General features: G+C 36.8%; 1 protein-coding gene across 2 annotated transcripts in view; it reads right to left on the reverse strand.

Annotated features, from left to right (window-relative positions):
- Positions 1-1898: 1898 nt before the first annotated feature.
- LOC150107050 (tRNA-splicing endonuclease subunit Sen34-like) overlaps positions 1899-20768 on the reverse strand; it is a 225015-nt gene continuing 206145 nt past the window's right edge. The window contains exons 7-8 of one of the 2 annotated variants that reach the window (XM_090393418.1): positions 15283-15375; positions 1899-2172 (exon numbers count right to left, since the gene is read on the reverse strand). In XM_090393418.1, coding sequence (XP_090249544.1) covers positions 2150-2172; positions 15283-15375 — 116 coding nt within the window. In that variant the 3' untranslated portion in view covers positions 1899-2149. Of the gene's footprint in view, positions 2173-15282; positions 15376-20768 lie in introns of those variants that run through there. The other variant, XR_016548379.1, reaches the window with a different exon arrangement.

A 20768-nucleotide genomic window follows, 5' to 3' on the forward strand; every position in this document is an offset into this window, starting at 1 on the left:
TGGAACAAAATGTGGAGGAATGATGGTTGCCAGTTCAGTTGAGCAATAACCATTGAAGAATCTGTATAAACAGACACAGCACTGAAACGTTGCATCTGTCAGATAGAGGTTGAAGTGGATTTGTAAAAAAGGGATCATCTATGATCCGAACTGCTTGCCTCTGGAGAGCAAGAATTTTTATGGAAGATTTGAGTGCACCACTCAAATATGCAAGCAGTATTCTAAGCATGAACAAATTTGGGATTTATATAGTTATAGTCGGTTGGGTGTAAAACAGTATATTGAATGAAAGAGCATGCCTAGGTTTTTGGATGCTGAGGAAGCTATTGTTGTGAGGTGTTTATGCCAGGAAAGATCTGATCTTCTATGGTGATTGTGCATTATTGAGTGTAAGGGTGGTTTATCTGAGATCTTTTGTGAGAAAAAGAGAAGACTGTTTTGGCAATAATAAACATGACCAGATTGTCCTTGCCCCCATTGAAGAATGAATCACCACTAATCCTATCATCTACAAAGCTGAGGATAGGATTAGTGGTGATTAACAGTAGGTCATTTATGTACGGAGAGGGTAGGTTATAGCACAGAACCTTGAGGCACTCCTGCATTGTGGCGAAGCTTGAAGAAATAGTCATCTACTATGACAAGCAAAGAATGACCAGAGAGAAAGCTGGCTACCCAATTACAGAGGGTGGCAGGGGAAACCAAATGATGGCAGTTTGTTTAGAAAGCCTTGGCGCCAGACATGGCCAAAAGCTCTGAAAATGTCCAAAGTAACATCATAAATTTCTCTGAACCTTTCCATGGCATGTGTCTGGCAGAAGGTGATGTAAACTATGGATCTTGAACGGCAGAATTCATACTGGTGGTCACTGATTACTTGGCTGGCCTCAAAGTAGTGGAGAAGTTGCCTATTGATAACTTTCTCCATTAGGAGAGGACTGAGGTAATAGCAGTTGGTCAGTAGTTTGATGGTGAACTATTGCCCTTTTTTTTGGAATAGGCTGGATATGAGATTGCTTCCACACACTGAGATAAGTACTAGCTATGTATAACAGACTGTAGAGATGCCATCAGGACCAGAAGACTTTTTAGTGTCCAAGTTATTTAGAAATTTTTCAATGTCTTTGTCAGAAAACTAGGAGGTATAGAGTGCTTGGATTCCAGTATGGGTGGAGGCGATTTTCCTAGGTCATTTATGCAGGAGTTAGAGGAAAAGAGGTGCTAGGAGATCAGCTTTATCTGTGGGTGAAGTAACAGTGATGTCACTGAGATGAGAGAGAGAAAGAAGTGGAAGGCAGATGAGCAGGTTGCATCCAGCTATCTTGGTAAGGAATTTTTTCTTTGCTTCCAAGCAGTCAAAGAAATGCACTTTCTGTTGAACTTCGGCTCAACAGAACCCAAGCTGCAGACTGTAAATCAGAAGCCTGGGTAGAATGCCTACATATTAGTGCACAATTTCTGTGGCTCATTTGAAGCAAAGTGGTTATTTACAAAACTCTTTGCATAAGAATAAAATGTCAAATTTATCACTATCATTTATTAAAAATGATGTGAATAATTTGAATTATGATATTATTGATACATTTGCAAAAGAGAAGTCTAGGAAAAAAACATTTGTAGTGTCTTTATACTTGGCATAAGTTTTTTTTTTTTTTTTTTTTTTTTGTATATATCAATTGTTTTTAGTTGTCTTTATTCATTTTGTAAAAGGAGGGTGGAGCACTCTAGTGCGTCAGGGTCCCCAAAAATGCAAGCACAGTCCTGTTAGCATATCAGATAACTTCCAGAATACCACTTCATTACTGTAATCAGTTAAGTGGCCACGAAAATAATTGCAAGATTACTGTATTTTGCATTTCATGAATCACAACTTACACACGAATAACAGATCAATGCAATTTTTTTTTTTAAAGATTTTATTTAACCAAATAACTGCTTAAGCATGAAAAAGCAATCATTGCTCGTTATTTATTTACATACCACAAAATTCATTTCAAGATTTATAAAATTTCACTAACAAGATGAATGGATTTCTGAATGACTAAAGAATTTAAAATATTACATCAGTAAACTTACTGATGACTAAACTGAATACAGTTCCTGTTGAAACTGACAAAGTCAAATGGTCTCCGAATAATTGCATGTATAGTTATCGGGCATCAAAAACAATCACTGAATATGTGTTAAGGAAAAGTGAGTCACAGTAATGAAATTCAATAGTTTTATCATTAAAAAATGCACTTAATATAAAAAGGATTAGATAAGCCAGGAAACCTGCTCTGGAGTGCAAACAGTTATGTATTGAGGAATATTATATACAGAAGTACTTACTCATTAGGGTTAATATATAGATTTTACATTAATGAAAAACAAAATTTAATAATTCCATTCTGCTTCTGATTAGGTCTCAAACTGTCTTCAGAATTTGTAGGATAATGTTCAAAATAGGGCAATATGATGACCATTAACTGCAAAGTTAATTTTGGCAAAGACTAAGGATCACACTGTTATGATGAATAGTCATTAAAACTTGGAAAATTGCTAAGTGCCACATTTGAATATGAGTATTTCAAACCAGCTCGTTCGGATAACAGGCAAATCTTCCAGATCTGACTTACTAGTCTGTTCCTTGAGGTGCTCCTTTGTTGTCCTTAGTAATGCAAATCACACAAACAAGAAACTGTAAATGCCAGAACAGGGTAACAGCATAACAAATGGACAAAAGTCAACTTATAGTTCTATAGTACACTGCTCAAAACAATTAGGGATATTTTAGTTTGTTGGATAATTATAAATTAATGCAAATAATTGTAACTATTGGGTACTTTATACATGAATAAATATTTCTTACTTATGGATAGGGTGTAATTGATGAGATATTGTTTAAACAATCGATATTTATTACAAATTTAACAAATTATATATTTTAGCATGAAATAATTTTAATAAGAATAGCCAAAAATGCTTTTGTTAATTTTTAATAGGGCGTATGGTCTCCATTAACAGCCAAAACAGCGGTACATCTTGATTGCATGGACCGGATAAGACGTTCAAACAGTTCTTGTGGGATATTTTCCCACTCTTCTGTGAGAGCAATTTCGAGCTCTTGAAGTGATTGTGGTGGCACCAGTCAAGCAGAAACGTGCCTACCTAAAGCATCCCGGGCATGTTCGATTGGATTACAATCAGGTGAACAGGCAGGCCAGTCCATTCGTTCAATACCTTCTTCCTCAAACCACTCTTGTACCAAATTTGCACGGTGTGGACAAGCATTGTCATCCATAAAAATGAATTCTTGGCAATTGCAGTGGCACTCTGAAATATAGGTTCCAAAATCTCATTGTGATACCTTTGGGCTCTTAAGGAACTGTTTCTGATAAAATAGAGATCAGTATGGCCACCTATACTTATTCCAGCCCATACCATCAAACTCCCACCTTGATGTTGGAGTCTTTCATGAACAAACTGTGGATTATTTCTTGTTCCACTTTCACACCATATCAAGATACATTGGTTGCAGTGTTCCTAGGCCCAAATTCTTTTGTGATTTGCAGTAAGTGGAATGCAAACCACGGCCTTCAAACATATAAACCTATGGCATGAAGACGATTTCGAACATTTCCCGTCTCCAGAAAGCAATTGCAAAGCTGCAAAATTACACTTTGAGACACATGACATGCCTGAGCGACAACTTGCTGCATTTGTTCAGCTTCTAATCGACCAATGTCTCCAAGACATGGATTCCAGGATATTGTGTTGCTCTGCCATTTTTAGCAAAATAATGGGTGGTGGTGACACAAATTTCCTCAACAAGCCATGCCTTTATTTCCCCCCCCCCATGCTAATAAGTCCAAGACACGTTTCAACAAGTCTTAACATAGAAAAGCTAGTTCCATTTTATGATAAATTCTGGAGGCCTTGTTTGTATGGAATATGCATTTGAATTTGATGAATTTCGGGATGACTTAATAGTTCCCAACAAATTTCGTAAATCATAGGATTTACATCTTCAGGGGATAAATAGTATAATTTAAAAGAAAACCAAAATATCCCCTAATTGTTTTGAGCAGTATAGTTGCGTATTTTTTTTAGATCTCCTCTTTTATGAAAATCCTACCCACAAAACATTGTTATACTATTAGGTAATCTGGAAACCCTGGTCAAACAGGGCAGTGGAGTGGTCCCACACTCACAAAATATCCATGCTGATAGTAAGATTCAGAAAACTAAATTCAACCTGTTGGAGAACAGATTGCCAGCCTGAGTGGTCAGCATATCTGCTCTCCAACCCACAGGTTCAAATCCCGCTGTAGGCATGGATGTTTGTGACAGTCTTTGGGTGGGAGATGAATTTCATTGTCTGGTGTGAGACCATTCCCCAGCTTACTGGAGGCCTGATAACTTGTATGTTTGGTCTCTAGAGCAGGGTTTTTGACTAAAAAATACAAAAATTTGATAAAAATGGAGGAGAAAAAAATTATATATATATATATATATATATATATATATATTACATTAGCCTGCCCATAGTACAAATGTATTATAGAGGTAATAATCATAATTATGGTATTATTATTCTGTTGCTGAAGTAGTGGGTGCAGTTGGTTAGAATGTTCATTACAAGATAGCAGTTCAGTCAGTGAACATCTGATAAGAAATCACTGCATATACTCTCATCATAACAGAGAAATTGCTAAATTTTCGGATATAAGAGTAAATGCAGAGAAACAACTACAATCTGAATTAGAATTTTCCGACTGTTAAATATGTATAACTGCTGATATTAATGCTTTATTCGCGATCCAAAAAAGAATTGTAAAATATTCACTAATTTACCTAGTTGAATGGTAATACGGAAAGGGATATAACTACAAACAAATTGTATTTATACAAAACACAGATGCGAAAAAGAGTTAAACCACACTAAATTAACAGAATTTTGTCTTAAAAAACATCTGATTGTTGCAAAATTCTTCACAGAGAACCTTAAACAATGCAAATTATTCTGAAATGGAAAAAGACTGTATGGAACATTGTGGGTGTTGCATTTCCAGACACTATAAACATATCTATGAAAAAGGCAACATCTATATAGAGGCAACTTTTTTAGTCTAAATGGGCTGATACAGGTGCCTGCATCTATTTCAGCATCAGTTTTATAGCAACATTTCTGGCTCCAAAAAATGTGAAACCACCAGAAGAAAGCCCAATATATGAAAATTAACTACTATTTAGATATTGGTCAAGTGTAGGTGAATAATTAATTTAATTACCAACTAGTTTCACCGGCTTATACTGTCATTGGTATCGTTATGGTTTTTTAACATAGGATCTGTATTAAGTACAGATCAACCATTCCAGACACCCAACATACAATGTCCCCTATATCATTTTGCCAGGATGAAATCAGAAAAATACTGTCCCAATTAGACACAAAAAAGTCTCCTGGCCCAGATGGCATTCCCCCAATTGTTCTGAAAAATTGTGCTCCAGAACTGACCCCTATACTATGTCACCTATATATACTCTCCTACTCCACTGGAATCTATCCCACAAACTGGAAATTGGCCTATATTAAGCCCATTCCCAAAAAGGGTGACAAGTCACTGCCACCCAATTACTGCCCTATCTCGCTTACCTCAGTCCTGTCAAAGGTAATGAAAAAAATCAATTCCCATCTCCTACTATCTTGAAGACACTCACCAAATAAATCACTGCCAGTATGGATTCTGCCACTACCAATCAACAGGAGATCTACTCACATACGTCACCCATCTCTGGACAAATGCTATGGAGAGGTTTGGCAAGTCTCAACTGGTTGCACTAGATATCTCCAAAGCCTTTGACCAGGTTTGGCACAAAGGCCTGCTAGGCAAACTACCATCATTCGGTCTGACCCAGGACTTCTGTAGGTGGATTGCCAGTTTTCTGTCTGGATGCACACTGTGTGTGATGGTGGATGGCTCCCTATCCTCGCACCACTCAATTAATGCTGGGGTCCCATAAGGTTCTGTTCTCTCACCAATGACCTACTGCAATTGACCTCCAACCCAATACACAGTTTTGCAGATGACAGCACACTACACCCCTCGCTTGCATTTGATAAGCCTTACCCTACCCAACTCACCTCATCCTACAGAACATCAACCACCACCACCCTCAACTCCGATCTCCAAGCCATCCTACAATGGGGTTCAGATAACCTCATAAATTTCAATGCCAACAAAACCCAGTTCTGAACTATTTCCCATAAAAAAGAACAACTTTTTCCCAGTATCCTTTTCGATGATACCCAAATTTCCAGACAGCATGAGATCTCGCTCCTCGGAATCACCCTCACATCAAACCTCTCCTGGCACAAACATATCTCAAACATTGCATCCTCAGCCTCAAAAAAACTAGGATATCTCTTCCGCTCAAGACGCTACTTCACCCCTGAACAGCTACTAAGATTATACAAGTCACAAATCTGCCCAACTATTGAATACTGCTCCCGCATATGGGGTGGGGGCCCCTAAAAGCTCTCTCAAAATGCTCGACTCAACATAGAAGGCAATTAGACTTATCAATGATCCATCCCTTACCAACTCTCTCTCCCCCCACTTTCACACAGACATTTGGTCACTGCAGTAAGTATATTCTACAAATATTTCCATGGGAAATGCTCATCCGAAATAACATCAATAATTCCCCTGCTCAGTACTAAGCTCAATGGAACATGTGCAGCTGCTGCACAACATCCCTTCACAGTACACTTAGACACAAACAGAACAAATTTCTTTTCCCCTTCCTTCATCCCTGCAACTGCTGCACTGTGGAACAGTCTCCCACCTGCTGTGTTTCCCAACAAATACAATGTAAAGTCATTCAAATCAAATGTAAACAAATTCCTCCTTTCCCAACCCACCACCCATACACGGTACTAATGTACTATAGGTTGACCAATCAACCTCCTGTGTATGGGCCCAACATAAAAAATAAATAAAATAAAAAAAGTACATTATAGACAGATGTATCCGATAAAAGATTGTTGAGTTTGTCTTCAAAATCTTTTGTGTTTAAGATGACAGTGCTGTTCCCTTTGTCTGCCTTAAGTATGATGATGTCTTTGTTGATCTTTAAGTTCAGTAGCATTCTTTTTTCCGTAGGGGTGACATTGGTGTGAAGAGATCTTGAAGGAGACGAGAGGATTATGCTGGTCAAAAACGGTAAATCCAGTAAGCTGGGGAAGTGGTCTCACACTGGACAATGAAATTCATCTCCCACCCAAAGACAGTCATCACAAACATCCATGCCTGCAGTGGGATTTGAACCTGTGGGTTGGAGAGCAGATATGCTAACCACTCAGACTGGCAATCTGTTCTCCAACAGGTTGAATTTAGTTTTCTGAATCTTACTATCAGCATGAATATTTTGTAAGTGTGGGACCACTCCACTGCTCTGTTTGACCAGGGTTTCCAGATTACCTAATTTAATTACCAACTAGTTAATGAAACTAGTTGGTAATTAAATTAGTTATTCACCTACACTTGACCAATATCTAAATAATAGTTAATTTTCATTAATCTTTGTGGTCAAGAATTAACAATTTCTATTAAAGACCAATATATGTTCAACTCCAGTCAATGACTAGAGGAACTTTTTTTTTTGAAAATGCCCCACTAATCTTTTATTTTCGATCCTTGCTTGATCAAGATTTTTTCCAATATCATGCAACTGAGAAAAGTCAAATAATTTATATACCTTTCAGTAAGATGGGAAAACTTATGTCATAGGATAAGCATTCATATGCAGACAAAAATAACAGAATCCTTCAGGAAAATACTACAAATGCTATTTCAAATCAAATTAAATATTTACCAGTTTTTTTTTTTTTGAATATAATGAGTCCACTTCAGTATCTAGAGACAGATCAAAAACTTCTGAAAACAACAAAATTACTTGCACACAGAATATGCTAATATATGTCTTTATTTTCATTCTTTAGTAGCCATATATAAGAAATTTAGTTAACTATAAATTAACGTATTTGTCGGTGTATAAGACGCACTTTTTTTCTTTGAAAATAGGTCTGAAAAACAGGGTGCATCTTATATGCCGATACTCAGTTTTTATTACTTTCATTTCTGGAAATTTTCTCTGTTCAAAGTTACGCGATTTCTTCCTTGCGTGAGCATTCCAGTTACATAGAATTCAGTGGATGCGCATGCGCAGTCATCGACGATCACAGCTGTGTTCCTGTTCGGTTAAAGCTTCCAATTGTTGTCGCGGTTGTTTTGAACGGTGATAAATTTCTGCCGTTAAATTTTCTCTAAATTTCTTGGCAATTTATGGCTGAAAAATGTCAGCATTGCTACAATATTGTATACAAGCTACTTGTGATTGCGTGTACTAAAGAACATGGAAACAGGGCTGCAGAGAAACATTTCAGGCCACCCCCAACTGAGAAAATGATAAGAACCTGGCAGAATCAGGAAGAGGATCTAAAACAAAAAGCAACTCACAGTAAACATAACCTACAATAAATTTCTGGGTTTTTACAAAGAAGATTAAAAGGTGGGTACTCTTTCCTAGTTAGATTAGGTATTTGTTGAAAGTAGACCTACTCATTACTTTATATTTGAAATACTGCGAAATCATTACAATATTCAGTGATAAAGTTTTTTTCCAAAAATGTGCACAAAAAAGGGAGTGCGTCTTATACGCCGGCAAATACGGTAATGAGAGTATTTGGAATATTAAAAAAAATAACAGAATGTAATGAGAAAAGGGAATAAGGAAAAATCATTTATAGGAAACTTAGGATAACAGCAAAAAAAAGGATTTGATAGCAAAGATATTTTTGGTAATTTGTTATAATGCTTAGTGAGGACTGATTAACAAAAAAGTGTTTATCATCAAACTATCAACCTATTGCTTTCATATCACTGATGTCTAAAGTAATGGAGAAGATCTTTAACGGTTTACTTCCTCAACATTTGAAAAACTATCAATTAAACAGTGACCAACAATATGGATTATTGTAAAATGATAAATTTACTCTCTAATTTACCTTTTTTTTTATTTTTTTAGTTGTGTTGTGGTGTTGAAAGTACTTCCCCATTCAGTTACCATCCTTTGTAATTGAATTGCCAATTTTCTCTTGGGTCATTCATTGCATGTTATGGTAAGGTATTCTCTCTTCAAATTTTCCTATTAATGTAGCATTCCTCTGGGCTCTGTTACTTCACCTCCCATCTTTCTCATATATGACTGGCTCTTGCTGACCTCAAACTATTTACAGTTTTGTTCCAAAGGAGATTCAAACCAGTCAGCTCTCTCTCCTGTTTGTGATATTCAAACATCTCACACTTTAAGATCATCTACAGACAGTGGTTTGAACACAGATCTCAATACCATCCTTCAATGTTTAAGAAATACAACAACACACTTTTTTTTTCTCATAAAATACTTCGATAACGATCAGCCTTAGTGAGACCTGGACTTAATGCTCAAACCCAGGTCTTGCTTCTTGGAATGACACCACTACCCTTACCTGGTATAGACATCGCATCTATAGCATTCTTTTTCACTGAAGATGTTACTTAAGTTTTAAATTCATCCACAAATCCCAATCTACCCAACCTTTGGCAGCCTGGTTGACCAAGTGGTTAGTATATTTATTCTCCAGGCTGCAAGGTCAAATCCCACCATGCGCATGGATATAAGTTTCAGTAAGGAAATACCGTGAGTAGACTTATTACTTACTATTATAATAATAGAATAAACTCACGTAAAAAAAAAAGAATATTTTACGTGAGTTAATTCCATTATTATAATAGTAAGTAATGTGCATGGATGTTTGTAATTGTCTTTAAGTGGGAGATGAATTTCACTGTCATGTGTGAGAGTACTGCCCCATTTATTGAAGGTTTGAAGTTCCATGTTTGGTCTTAGAGCAGGGTTTCTGAATTATGTAAAAAAAAAAAAAAAAAAAAAAATCTTGGAATTAAAGAGTAAATTTATCAAAAATGCAATACATACACACAGTAAAACCTCCTTATATGAATGCCTCCAATGACAAACAAATCGTTTTACAAAATTTTCCATTGAAAAATAATTGTACAGATTGACGAACGTTATTTTTTATTCACTTCCATTATGGAAGTGAATTCTTGGGCTGTACTCTTCAATGTGTTGCCCTTTCCAGTGTGCCACAAATTGCATCCTTTGTGATAAATTTTACGAACGCACCGACGCTCACGTGAGCTGCAGTTGTTGATCAGTTTGCTTGGTTCTATTCAAGTGTTGTCCACTTTTTAGTGTGTATCATAATTTTGATAAATTTACTCTTTAATTCCAAGATTTTTTTTTTTTTTTTTTCAGTTGTGTTGTGGTGTTTATTTAATAATTAATTAATATGGCTCCTAAAAAGTGCAGCGATGAAAATAAACAGAAAATGAGAGCACCTAGACCAACTCAAGAAAGAACTTATAGCTAAATGGGAAAATGGAACTCATATTTATGACTTTCTAAAGATTATAACATGGCAAAATTGACAATTTATAGTATTATTAAAAATAGAGATGCGATTAAAAAGGCTGATGTGGCAAAAGAACTGAAAACTTTGTATCCTAAAAGATCTCAGGCTGTTGAGGAAATGGAGAAACTGTTGTTAGTGTAGATTAACGATAAACAATTGGGAGGCGACAGTATTTCGGAGGCAATAATTTGCGAAAAAGCTAAGCACCTAGGGATCTAGTGCTGACAGTGGCGATTTAAAGCTAGTAGGGGATGGTTTGGGTTTTAAAAAGAGAACTGGGATCCATCATGTAGTAAAGCATGAAGAGGTTACCAGTGCCAACAAAGAGGCTGCTAATCAATTTGTGGATGAATTTAAAACTTATGTAGGGAACTGAGGGATTTATTCCTCAGCAAGTGTTTAATTGTGACAAGACAGGACTTTTCTGGAAAAAGATGCCTAAGCAAACTTATATCACAAAAGAGAAAGCACTGCCAGACACAAACCGATGAAGGAACGGTCAACTCTCTTGGTGTGTGGCAATGCTAGTGGAGACTATAAAATTAAACCTTTGTTAGTGTTTCACTCAGAAAAATTACGTGTTTAAATCACACTTTTTCACAATCAGGAACATTTTCAGATGAGGAGGACCAGTAAGGGAATTTCCACTGCTGAAATGAAAGAACTGTGCTTCCATTGGTAAAAAATCCAAACCACTGTAGAAGAGTGTCGCCCTGATGTATCTACGGTTAATAACAGTATTAACATGTTTAACGATAATATCATTGCACGTTTTAGAAAAATTTAAAGAAGACAAACCCAGACAACTCTAGATAAGTTTGTAATCAAAGTTAAAGAGTCACCGTCTAGTCCACCAACAAAAAGGAGCAGTTACCTGACATTTTTATGGAGGATGAATCACCATAAAAACAATTTCCTCCCTCCTCCTCCCCATATAGCTCCAGTAAAGGTAAGGTTCATTTCTTATTTTTATTATTATCTGAGACCTCCAAAGAAGGACTCATCGAGGGAGGCTGAAAATTATCCAACCCAGCTATCATACCTTTCCTTAAATTCATTTACACTAGATGCACTCACTACCCGTAAGGGCAAATTATTCCACTCACTCACTGCTCTCTAGGAGAAAAACCTAGCTCTTACCCCTTTCTTGACTGAAAACAACCTTAACTTCTATGGATGCCCCCGTGTTCTCTCCCGCCTTCCATATAACGACAAATTTGCAGCCTCTCATTTGTGTGGAAGTGATATAAAAATAACTAATCTTAGAACAGAAAGGTCATCACTTACGCACAATGCAAGATGAAAGATTATTAAAACATATGCTCAATGGAAAAAGAACAATAAGACTTACAAGACCAAGATATTCATAAACTGATTCCTGGCAATAGAGAAAACAGAAGAATAAGGGCTGATCAAATTAGAGACTTAAAATAATGACTTGATGTTACTTCAAACATCAGGTTATTTGAAAAGAGCAAAACTGTTTTTTTACTGAGCAAGGTCCTATAACATGCATCCTAAACTTGCCACCTACAACGCTTTCCAAAATTGATACTCCATTTTAATAGCCCATGCTTCACTAAAACATAAACTATTACCTAACTATAACCATTTTTGCTAAGATTTTATACAGTTCACCATTAATTTATTTTACAAAAATAAAGTACCATTAATTATGTTAAGACTCACAAACATGAATTTATGCTGTCTGCCACAGGATCAGTGATTGGTCAAGTATAACAGTGAGCTATGAGTATTTGCAAGATAGTTTACTCATGCTAAAACTCTTGAATGTCGATCTTCATGATAAGTGCATTGCATTTCTTTTAACATGTCAGGAAATATTAACTTACAAGACCTCACCCATGAAAGGTTGTCAGAATTTCAAAAACTACTGCAAGAAGAATAGTACCACTTAAATTCCAACATTCTTTTTAAGAAAAATCTCAAAAAACTTTGTTAGTAAACTAAACTAATCAAGAGAGAGAGCATAAGAATGAAGAAACAAAATCTGTTAGAAGGTGTGTGTGTATACAGGGTGATCGAAATTCAAGTATCTCTGTTTAAGGTCTTGTGGAGCCCAGTGATCCAAATGCCACGTAGAGTGTGTATTATGTGGAAGTGATATCCAAGGAAACACAAAAAGTTCCAAACTCACCACCAGGGGTTCTCTGTGATGTGCCAAAGTAGATGTAGTAATTTTCTGTGTGTGTAGAGAGGAGAAAAGCGACACATTAATTATCATGTTTTTATTCACTTCCTATGCATTCAGGGGAACCATACTGTTCAATGTCAGAATGAAGTTGGTGGGGACTTACGTTGCATACACACTGAATTATGCTGTCTTTCAGTGCTGTCAAGTTGGGTCAGATCAGGTGAACAAGACAACCATGCAGTGGGAAACGCATGGCTGATCACTCTGGCTTCTATTACCGATGTGGAGGGGGGGGGTCCTATCCTGCAGTTTTCCATGCACAGGCACTGCTGCAGCACTACAAAATTGTCAATCTTATTGCAATACCTCTCACAGCAGTAACTGAGCAGGACACTGGATCTGACTGGTGAATGTCCTCAAAGAAGAATGGTCCAATGATAAGCGAAGCTGTAAATCTGCACTAGACAGTAACTTTGGGTGAATGCAAAAGAATTTGCAGGATTGCATGATTTGTGTAGCCCATACCTGGCAATTGTGGGTATTCAAAGCTCCGTTCAGGTGAAAGTTAGCCTCATCTCCCCACAAAAACCATCCTCTGTCACTCACTGTTCAACTCCATTTGAGCAAGAAATTGTAAAGTGAATGCCAGTTGACTTTCAAAGTCCTGTAGGCAGGTACAACTCCTGTGTCAAGGTTATCTTGAATGGGTAGAAATGCAGAATCATCTATAGAATTTTTCAGACTGTTGTGCAAGGCAAATTAATGTGTCGATACAGCACATGCACTGCAGGAATCAATGCTGTTATTCATGGTCCGCTCCATAATGGCAGTAGCAACTTCATTCCCTTGTTGTAAAAAATTGCTAGTTCTCCCAATGATCCGTTTTCTTCCAAGCAACTAATCAAGTGGACCTCGTCGACATTTGTTCAAGTGATGTGCAGTAACAGCACTGCAATTGTTTAGGTAGTAGAGCTTCACGAGCAAAGGATGTTGAGGAGAGGTTAGTGCCATCACTACGGATGGTATTAACAACCAGAATAAAGGGAAAAATCCCGTGTCCATCTTTTTTACCCCCCCCCCAATTGCCAAGTTGCATGATGTGCAAATTCCATGTATCTGGTGTTTACCCCCCCCCCCGAGATATCATTCCACGTGACATACGATGTATCCCTGCAAAGTTTTGCAGCATTTTGATCACCAGATGGTGTTCCACAAGGCCTTAAACAGGAATACTTTAATTTTGATCACTCTGTATACACATATACATGCAACAGTAAATATAATTTAAGGGAAAACTCCAAAATAATTATTCAACTAGTATTACAAAAGGTATTATGCTTTGCAGCATATTATATTTACAATTCTTGTATCAGTCAAGTGGATAATGACCTTGATTTCAATATTATTATTATCTCCTCCAGATAATAATAATAATACCTCCAGACAGTCAAGGACTCATCGAGGAAGGCTATAAATCACCCAAACCAGCTATCATAACTTCCCTTAAATTCATTCACACTAGATGCACTCACTACCCCTAAGGGCAAATTATTCCACTCATTCATTTATCTCTGAGAGAAAAAACCTAACTTTTATCCCTTTCTTGACTGCAAATAAATTTAACTTCCATGGATGCTCCCATGTTCTCTCCCACCTTCCATATAACGAAAAATTTCATCAGTTGATATCCTATACTTACTTAATCCTCTTCACTCCACTTGGGAGTATAGGTCTTCCACCATCACTTTCCACCGGACTGTTTTTTGCTTAATCTGGTATCACATTTTGGAAGGTTTCAGTTTGCATAGCAAAAAATTTTTTCTGACACTGGGTTGCTAACCCTGCACTCAACCCTCCCCATTTATCCAGGCTTGGGATTGGCATGTCAAGTTTTCACTAAGCATGGCTGGGTTGATATCCTTAACACTCATTCAAAAGTTTATAGACCTCTATCATATCACCCCTCTTTCTCCTATTAACCAGTCTGCAATCCACATACTCACAATTTGTCCTCATAATCTAAATCCCATAATCCAGATATAATCTTTGTAACTCTTCTTTGCACCCTTTCCACAGCTTCTTTATCCCCTTGGAACCCAGGAGACCACATCTGCGCACAATAATTCAGGTGTGGTCTTATCAAAGCCTTATAAAGAGGCAAAATGGCTTCTTTATCCTTACATGTCAAGGTTCACTTAAACATCACAATTATCCTCTGAGTTGTATTTGCAACTTTTGGTATGTGACCTTTGAACTTTAAATTCCAAGATCCCTTGCCTACTACTAGTAGCATAACGCCGCTAACATAATATTCTTCGATATTACAAATCTTATAAATTAAAGAAGTATTTTGCAGTAGATATATTAATATGACTATAAATCATTTTGTAATTCTGATAGATAGTTATCCGTAGCCATTGTATAAGCCTATTTTTTTAAAGGAAATAACAATGTATACTAAAATATTAATTATAAATCATATTGTGGAATATAATAATTTGATTTTTTAATAAAATAATTTTGGCTAATGATTTCCTTAAAACAACTACAGAAAAATATTATTTTTTTTTTTATTTCTATTATTAATCATATAAAGAAAGGATACGTCTTTTGGTTCTTTTTTTATACATTATTCTGTATCCACATTCTATACAACGAATGGGATCTTTAGGTTTGATTTCATTTTCATGGTGGCAATCTACCAAATATAAAAGTTACTATGTCAGAAATAAAAATCACAAAGATCATGATTATCTAAATAATTTTGTTAATAATCAATATCTAGTCTCACATTAAATCTTTATTATACCAATTACACAGCCACATGCAGTTTACAAGGGGAAGTGTGTGTGTGTGTGGGGGGGGAGGTTCTGATAAACACCTAGAATAAAAATGACTAGTTTGTGCAACAAGGGGAAAGACTTTTTTTTTTCCCCTCAAAGGATTGTAAATGATGCAGCAGTATTGTAATAAGTGTATAACACTTTATGAGGAATGTAGAATAATGTGTAAGTTGCATGGTTCTCTACCTCAATTCCTTCATGGTGATTATCACAGCTTTTCAGCACACCCTCGTATACTGTTTATTAATAACTTAGATCAGAGGGAACACAAGTGACATACTGGAAGAACAGAGAGTAATATATCTCCTGCAGCAAAGCAAATAATCAGAACCTCTGTTTCTACACACAGATATTCTGCAAGTTGAATTCCTTAAATCTGGAACATGATAATAAAGAATTTTTTCCTGCCTTAGTGATATACAACACACCCAACATACAAAGTATGCAATTTTTTTGTATGTCTGGTAGGTCAAGTGATTGATATACTTGCTCTCCAACCAACAGACTGTGGGTTTGAATTTAACCATGAGCTTGGATGTTTGCAATTGTCTTTAGGTGGAAAACGAATTCCATATTGCCCAGTGTGAGACCACAGCCCACTTATTGGAGGCTTGAAATATTTCATGTTTTGCACCTAGAGTGCAGTTTCTGGACTATGTAACAAAATAAATTTAAAAGTAATAATAATAAATACTTAGCCCACCCACAGTAGTAATGTACTATCATCATCAAATTCCTGCCATGTACCCTCAAGGGGTGTACAGGATATAGTATTACATAAAAAATTTACATTATTACTAACTCCCTATCTACAATTTTCCTCCAAATCAGTCTATTACTTGTCAAGACTCCAGCATTATCAGATCTTATATTTCTATTATCTAAGGCAGGGATTCTCAACCTATGGTACGCATACCACTGCCTTACTGGTACATCTAATATCTTGAATTAAATATAGTGGTATGCCACTGGAAACGGTTGAGAACCCCTGGTCTGAGGCACTTTGTACAGTATCAATCCACCTATATCTTGGTCTTCCTCTGGGTCGTTTTCCTGCCAACCTGACAGAGAACACTTGTTTTGCTAATCTTTCCTCGCCCATTCTATTTAAGTGACCATACCACCTTAGATTAGCTCTGCTAATGCATTCCTGGATGTTGACAATGTCAAGTTCTTTCCTAATATCCTCGTTTTTAACACGTTCGCTGCCAACTACGAGTATACTCGTAGTGGGTAAACCTGCTTCACAAGCCAGCTACGAGTATACTCGTATGACGCTTACCGCCGGGAACGAGATTATTGTAGTGACCTTGAAGAAGTGAAAATGCTTGGCTTGTGGGGCTAGCATCAAAACTGTGTATTCTCATAGACCGTATATGCTCTGTACAAGCCAACTACGAGTATACTCGTAGGACGTTTACCTCCGGTAACGAGATTATCGTACTGATCTTGAAGAAGTGAAATTGCTCGGCGTAGGGGAACAGACCATGCTGAAGTAGCGTGGCAGCGAACGTGTTAATATGATATAGCCATTGATGCCATCTGTTCACACCTCTAATCTTTCTCATATCTGCGGTCTCTAGTCTTTGGTCAAGTGTTTTACTTCTGACCCAGCTCTCAAAACTGGTTTGAACGCCATATTGTGTATAGCTAATTTAGTGTTCTGACTAATTTCTCTTATTCCACATGAATTTATTCAATTGACTTCCTACCATACCAGCTTTGTTAATTCTGTTGTCTATTTCCATATTTAATTTACCATCTTCACTAAAAATCGTGCCTAAGTAGCTGAAATGTTTTACTTGCAGGTTCTCCATTCACAATGCAGTTGACATTTTCAATGATTCTGCCTATTTTCATTGTCTTTTTATTGCTGACCTTTTAGTATATCATATCCTGAGAGGAGACCTCAACATAGCCTTTAAAGGAATGCAGAGAACCGACCAGGGATTCTGACCTAATGTCCAATCCTCACCTTCTCGTGATACACCCTGTTGGATATCTACCTGAATACTGAACGAATGAGGATGGGCTGGCAATTTGGGATTTAGTCGACCAAATTGTATTCTTATTGGCTTAAACCAAAATACAAAATGATGGTAATGTACTATAGGTTTACAAACCTTTGTAGGTAGGAGTAACACTCCTTTATTTGAAGACTCATGATATGATGGTTCAATCATGATCACTGCTATGTAGCAGTACACAAATGACTTGTAATTAGTACTCTTCCAGTTTCTTATGTTCCTGATTATTCCTTATGAATCTGCTAGATGTGGTTAAGGAATATGCATACTACAGGTATACTACTGATTTTTTGGCAAAGGATGGTCTGTTAGTCTGGACATTATTATGAGAATGCAACTGAAATGGCTACAACCACCCATGTCAAATGTCATGTAATAACAGGTCAAAGATGATGCATGTGTGTACAACACGTTCACTTCATGGCTTCTATGCAAGGTCCAGTTCACGGTGATGTCAAATGTAAGCACAAGATCCAAATAAGGTAGAAGTGGTGAAACATGATCATGGTGCTCCATGGTCATGTTTCAACATAATTACACACACACACACATTATGTATGATAATGAGTCATCAACTGTTTATAACAAATATTGAAATTTTTTGCAGACAGTGATTCTAAGAGCATGATCAAGCGATGAATGGAATGGTTTCAACAATGTTGGAGTAATGGAGCAGACTTGTATGTTAATGGAACAGGCTAAATTATTCCAGAAACAGCTTAAATTAGAACAGTGAGATAGTGAAGGATGGCTTCCAAAGGTTTAAGAAGAACCATGCTATGAGGGCACAGCTATGAGCTCATCCTCTACCCCAATCCTGCCAATCTCTATATAGAACATTTTGAACACAAGGCTCTAAACTCTGTCCCTCTCAAATTCACATTATGGCTATACTATGCTGATGACATGTTCTCCATTTGGCTACACAGTGGGGATATGTTAGAAACGTTTTTAGCACTCAACAGTCAACACCTAAGGATCCAGTTCATCACTAAAAAGGAAAACTGTTTCAATAACAGTAACTTCCTTGACAGTCTTGTATATCCAGTTACCAAATAGATTCTTATCTTTATATAGGTTCATCCACCACCATCCCTCCAAACAGAGCTAGAACAATCTGTTTGGACTACAGTAGCTTTTCTACTGAAATCAATCACATTCAACACATATTTTTATGCCAATGGCTTCCTTTTTAACAAAATCAGCAGAATTTGCTGCCCAACTCAATTCCCCCCAAAAAATCCATTACCATTCCCTACATCCAGGGCATCTCAGAAAAAAAAACTGCATGTATTCTTAAAAAGTATAATATAGAGACCTCTTTCTGGCCTTGCAAAAAATTAGCTACTCTTATCTCCACTCAGTAATCCTCTTCACCATCTGGGATCATCCTGGGTCTACAGTATCCCTTGCTCCTATAAGCATAAATACTTTAAACAGGAAGAAATGCCAATATCTATCTAGAAGAACACAAAAAATATGTCCATCTATGATGTCAGGGATACAGATAAATGGATTCAACAGGGGGGGGGGCTTCCTCCTATACTGTCACCATAGCTTATTCACAATATGAAAAGAGATTTATATTAAAAGTTAAATATTGCAAATTATGGTCTTCCAAGTCTCTCTATCTTGAGCTAACTGGTAGATGTCAGATGGAGTTTTACAGTTCAGCCTACTAATGGTTTCATATATGTATTGCCAAAATTGTTTGCGTGGTCTTCCTCTACTGCGATTGCTATCTTCTGGTTTGTACAGGATGAGGGATTCCAAAATTCCAGGGTGAGACTTCAGGATGTCTGAGTTTGTAGTTTTTTTTGACTACATTGACAAATGGTTCTTGCTTAACCAGATTTAGTGACACAATCCATCCAAGGATCAGTCTGAGATATGTAGTTCCAAAGGAGTTAATTAGATCTGTAGTTTTTTTTGGGTGCTTATTGTCCAGGTTTGAGAACCATACAAGAAGATGGATCAACTGGTTGCATGATATAGTCTTAATTTTGTCTTCAATGATGATTTCCAGATGGGATGGAGTTTGTTATGGAAGACTAGAAGCCATCGTTCACGTTTTCTAATATCATTTTCTGTATTGTTGATGTACAATCCAAGGTATTGAAAGTCCTTTACTCTTTCTAAGGGTTTATTGTTGATATGAAATATAAAGTTTTCACAACCTATTGAGAATACTAAATAAGTAAATAATAATATTTGGTTAACCGATCAAGTGTTGATCAATATTTTATTAATTAACTGGACCAACTAGTTTCGCCACACTTATCTGTTGGCTTCTTCAGGGCACTTACATATAGGTTTAAACACTCTCACAATTATGCATAACTGCAAAACTGACAAGAATAAAAACTGACTAGAATAATTACAAATGAAATAGTATCGAATGTGAGTGAAACACGTATCGCGTGTACAAGATCAGCTAGCTGTTGCTGAGGAACCTTCTGTAGTTTGTATTAAAGTTCATTTCTTCCGTTTTTAAGGCTCTGATTAGGGTTTTCCATATCTCTGGCAGTATTAGACCTTGATTTCTGTTAAGGTTCACAGTAGAACGGGCGACTGTGGCGGCTTCTTTGAACATTCTTGAATGGTAATCTTCCTCTATTGCTGTAGGAGTTTCGAGAGATGTTTTGACAATAAGTAGGTGGGCGAGTTGATTGCATCAACAATTGGGCATAAAGGAATACCCTCTTTGTGCACTTTTGGAACTCCATAGAGTCTCGGAGTTAAAGGATGCATCGATTTTAGTTTTTTAATCAAGTCTGTTGGCCAGTTAGATAAATTGCGTAGTAATTCGTTGGTATCATTGTGATTTTTTAATATTGGATCTTGTTGGATACAAAGAGGGTATTCCTTTACGCCCAATCGTTGATGCAATCAACTCGCCCACCTACTTATTGTCAAAACATCTCTCGAAACTCCTACAGCAATACATCCACAACTCAGAGAGTTACATCAAAAACTCTGGACATTTCGTAGAAAAGCTAAAAAACATCAAGATATCGGATAATGATCTTCTAGCCAGCTTAGATGTCACCTCTCTCTTTACAAACGTTCCCGTAGTAGAGGTCATTGACATCTTAAGTACCTTATTCCCACAAGATATAACCGTATTGTTTGCTCACTGCCTAAACTCCAATTATTTTTCTTGGAAAAATAAAATCTATCAACAGTTAACAGGCTTGGCAATGGGAAGCCCACTCTCACCT

Source organism: Typopeltis vanoorti, chromosome 5 (assembly GCF_054136105.1).
Source record: "Typopeltis vanoorti isolate ZY-2024b chromosome 5, IOZ_Tvanoo_1.0, whole genome shotgun sequence".
Lineage (NCBI taxonomy): Eukaryota > Metazoa > Arthropoda > Arachnida > Uropygi > Thelyphonidae > Typopeltis > Typopeltis vanoorti.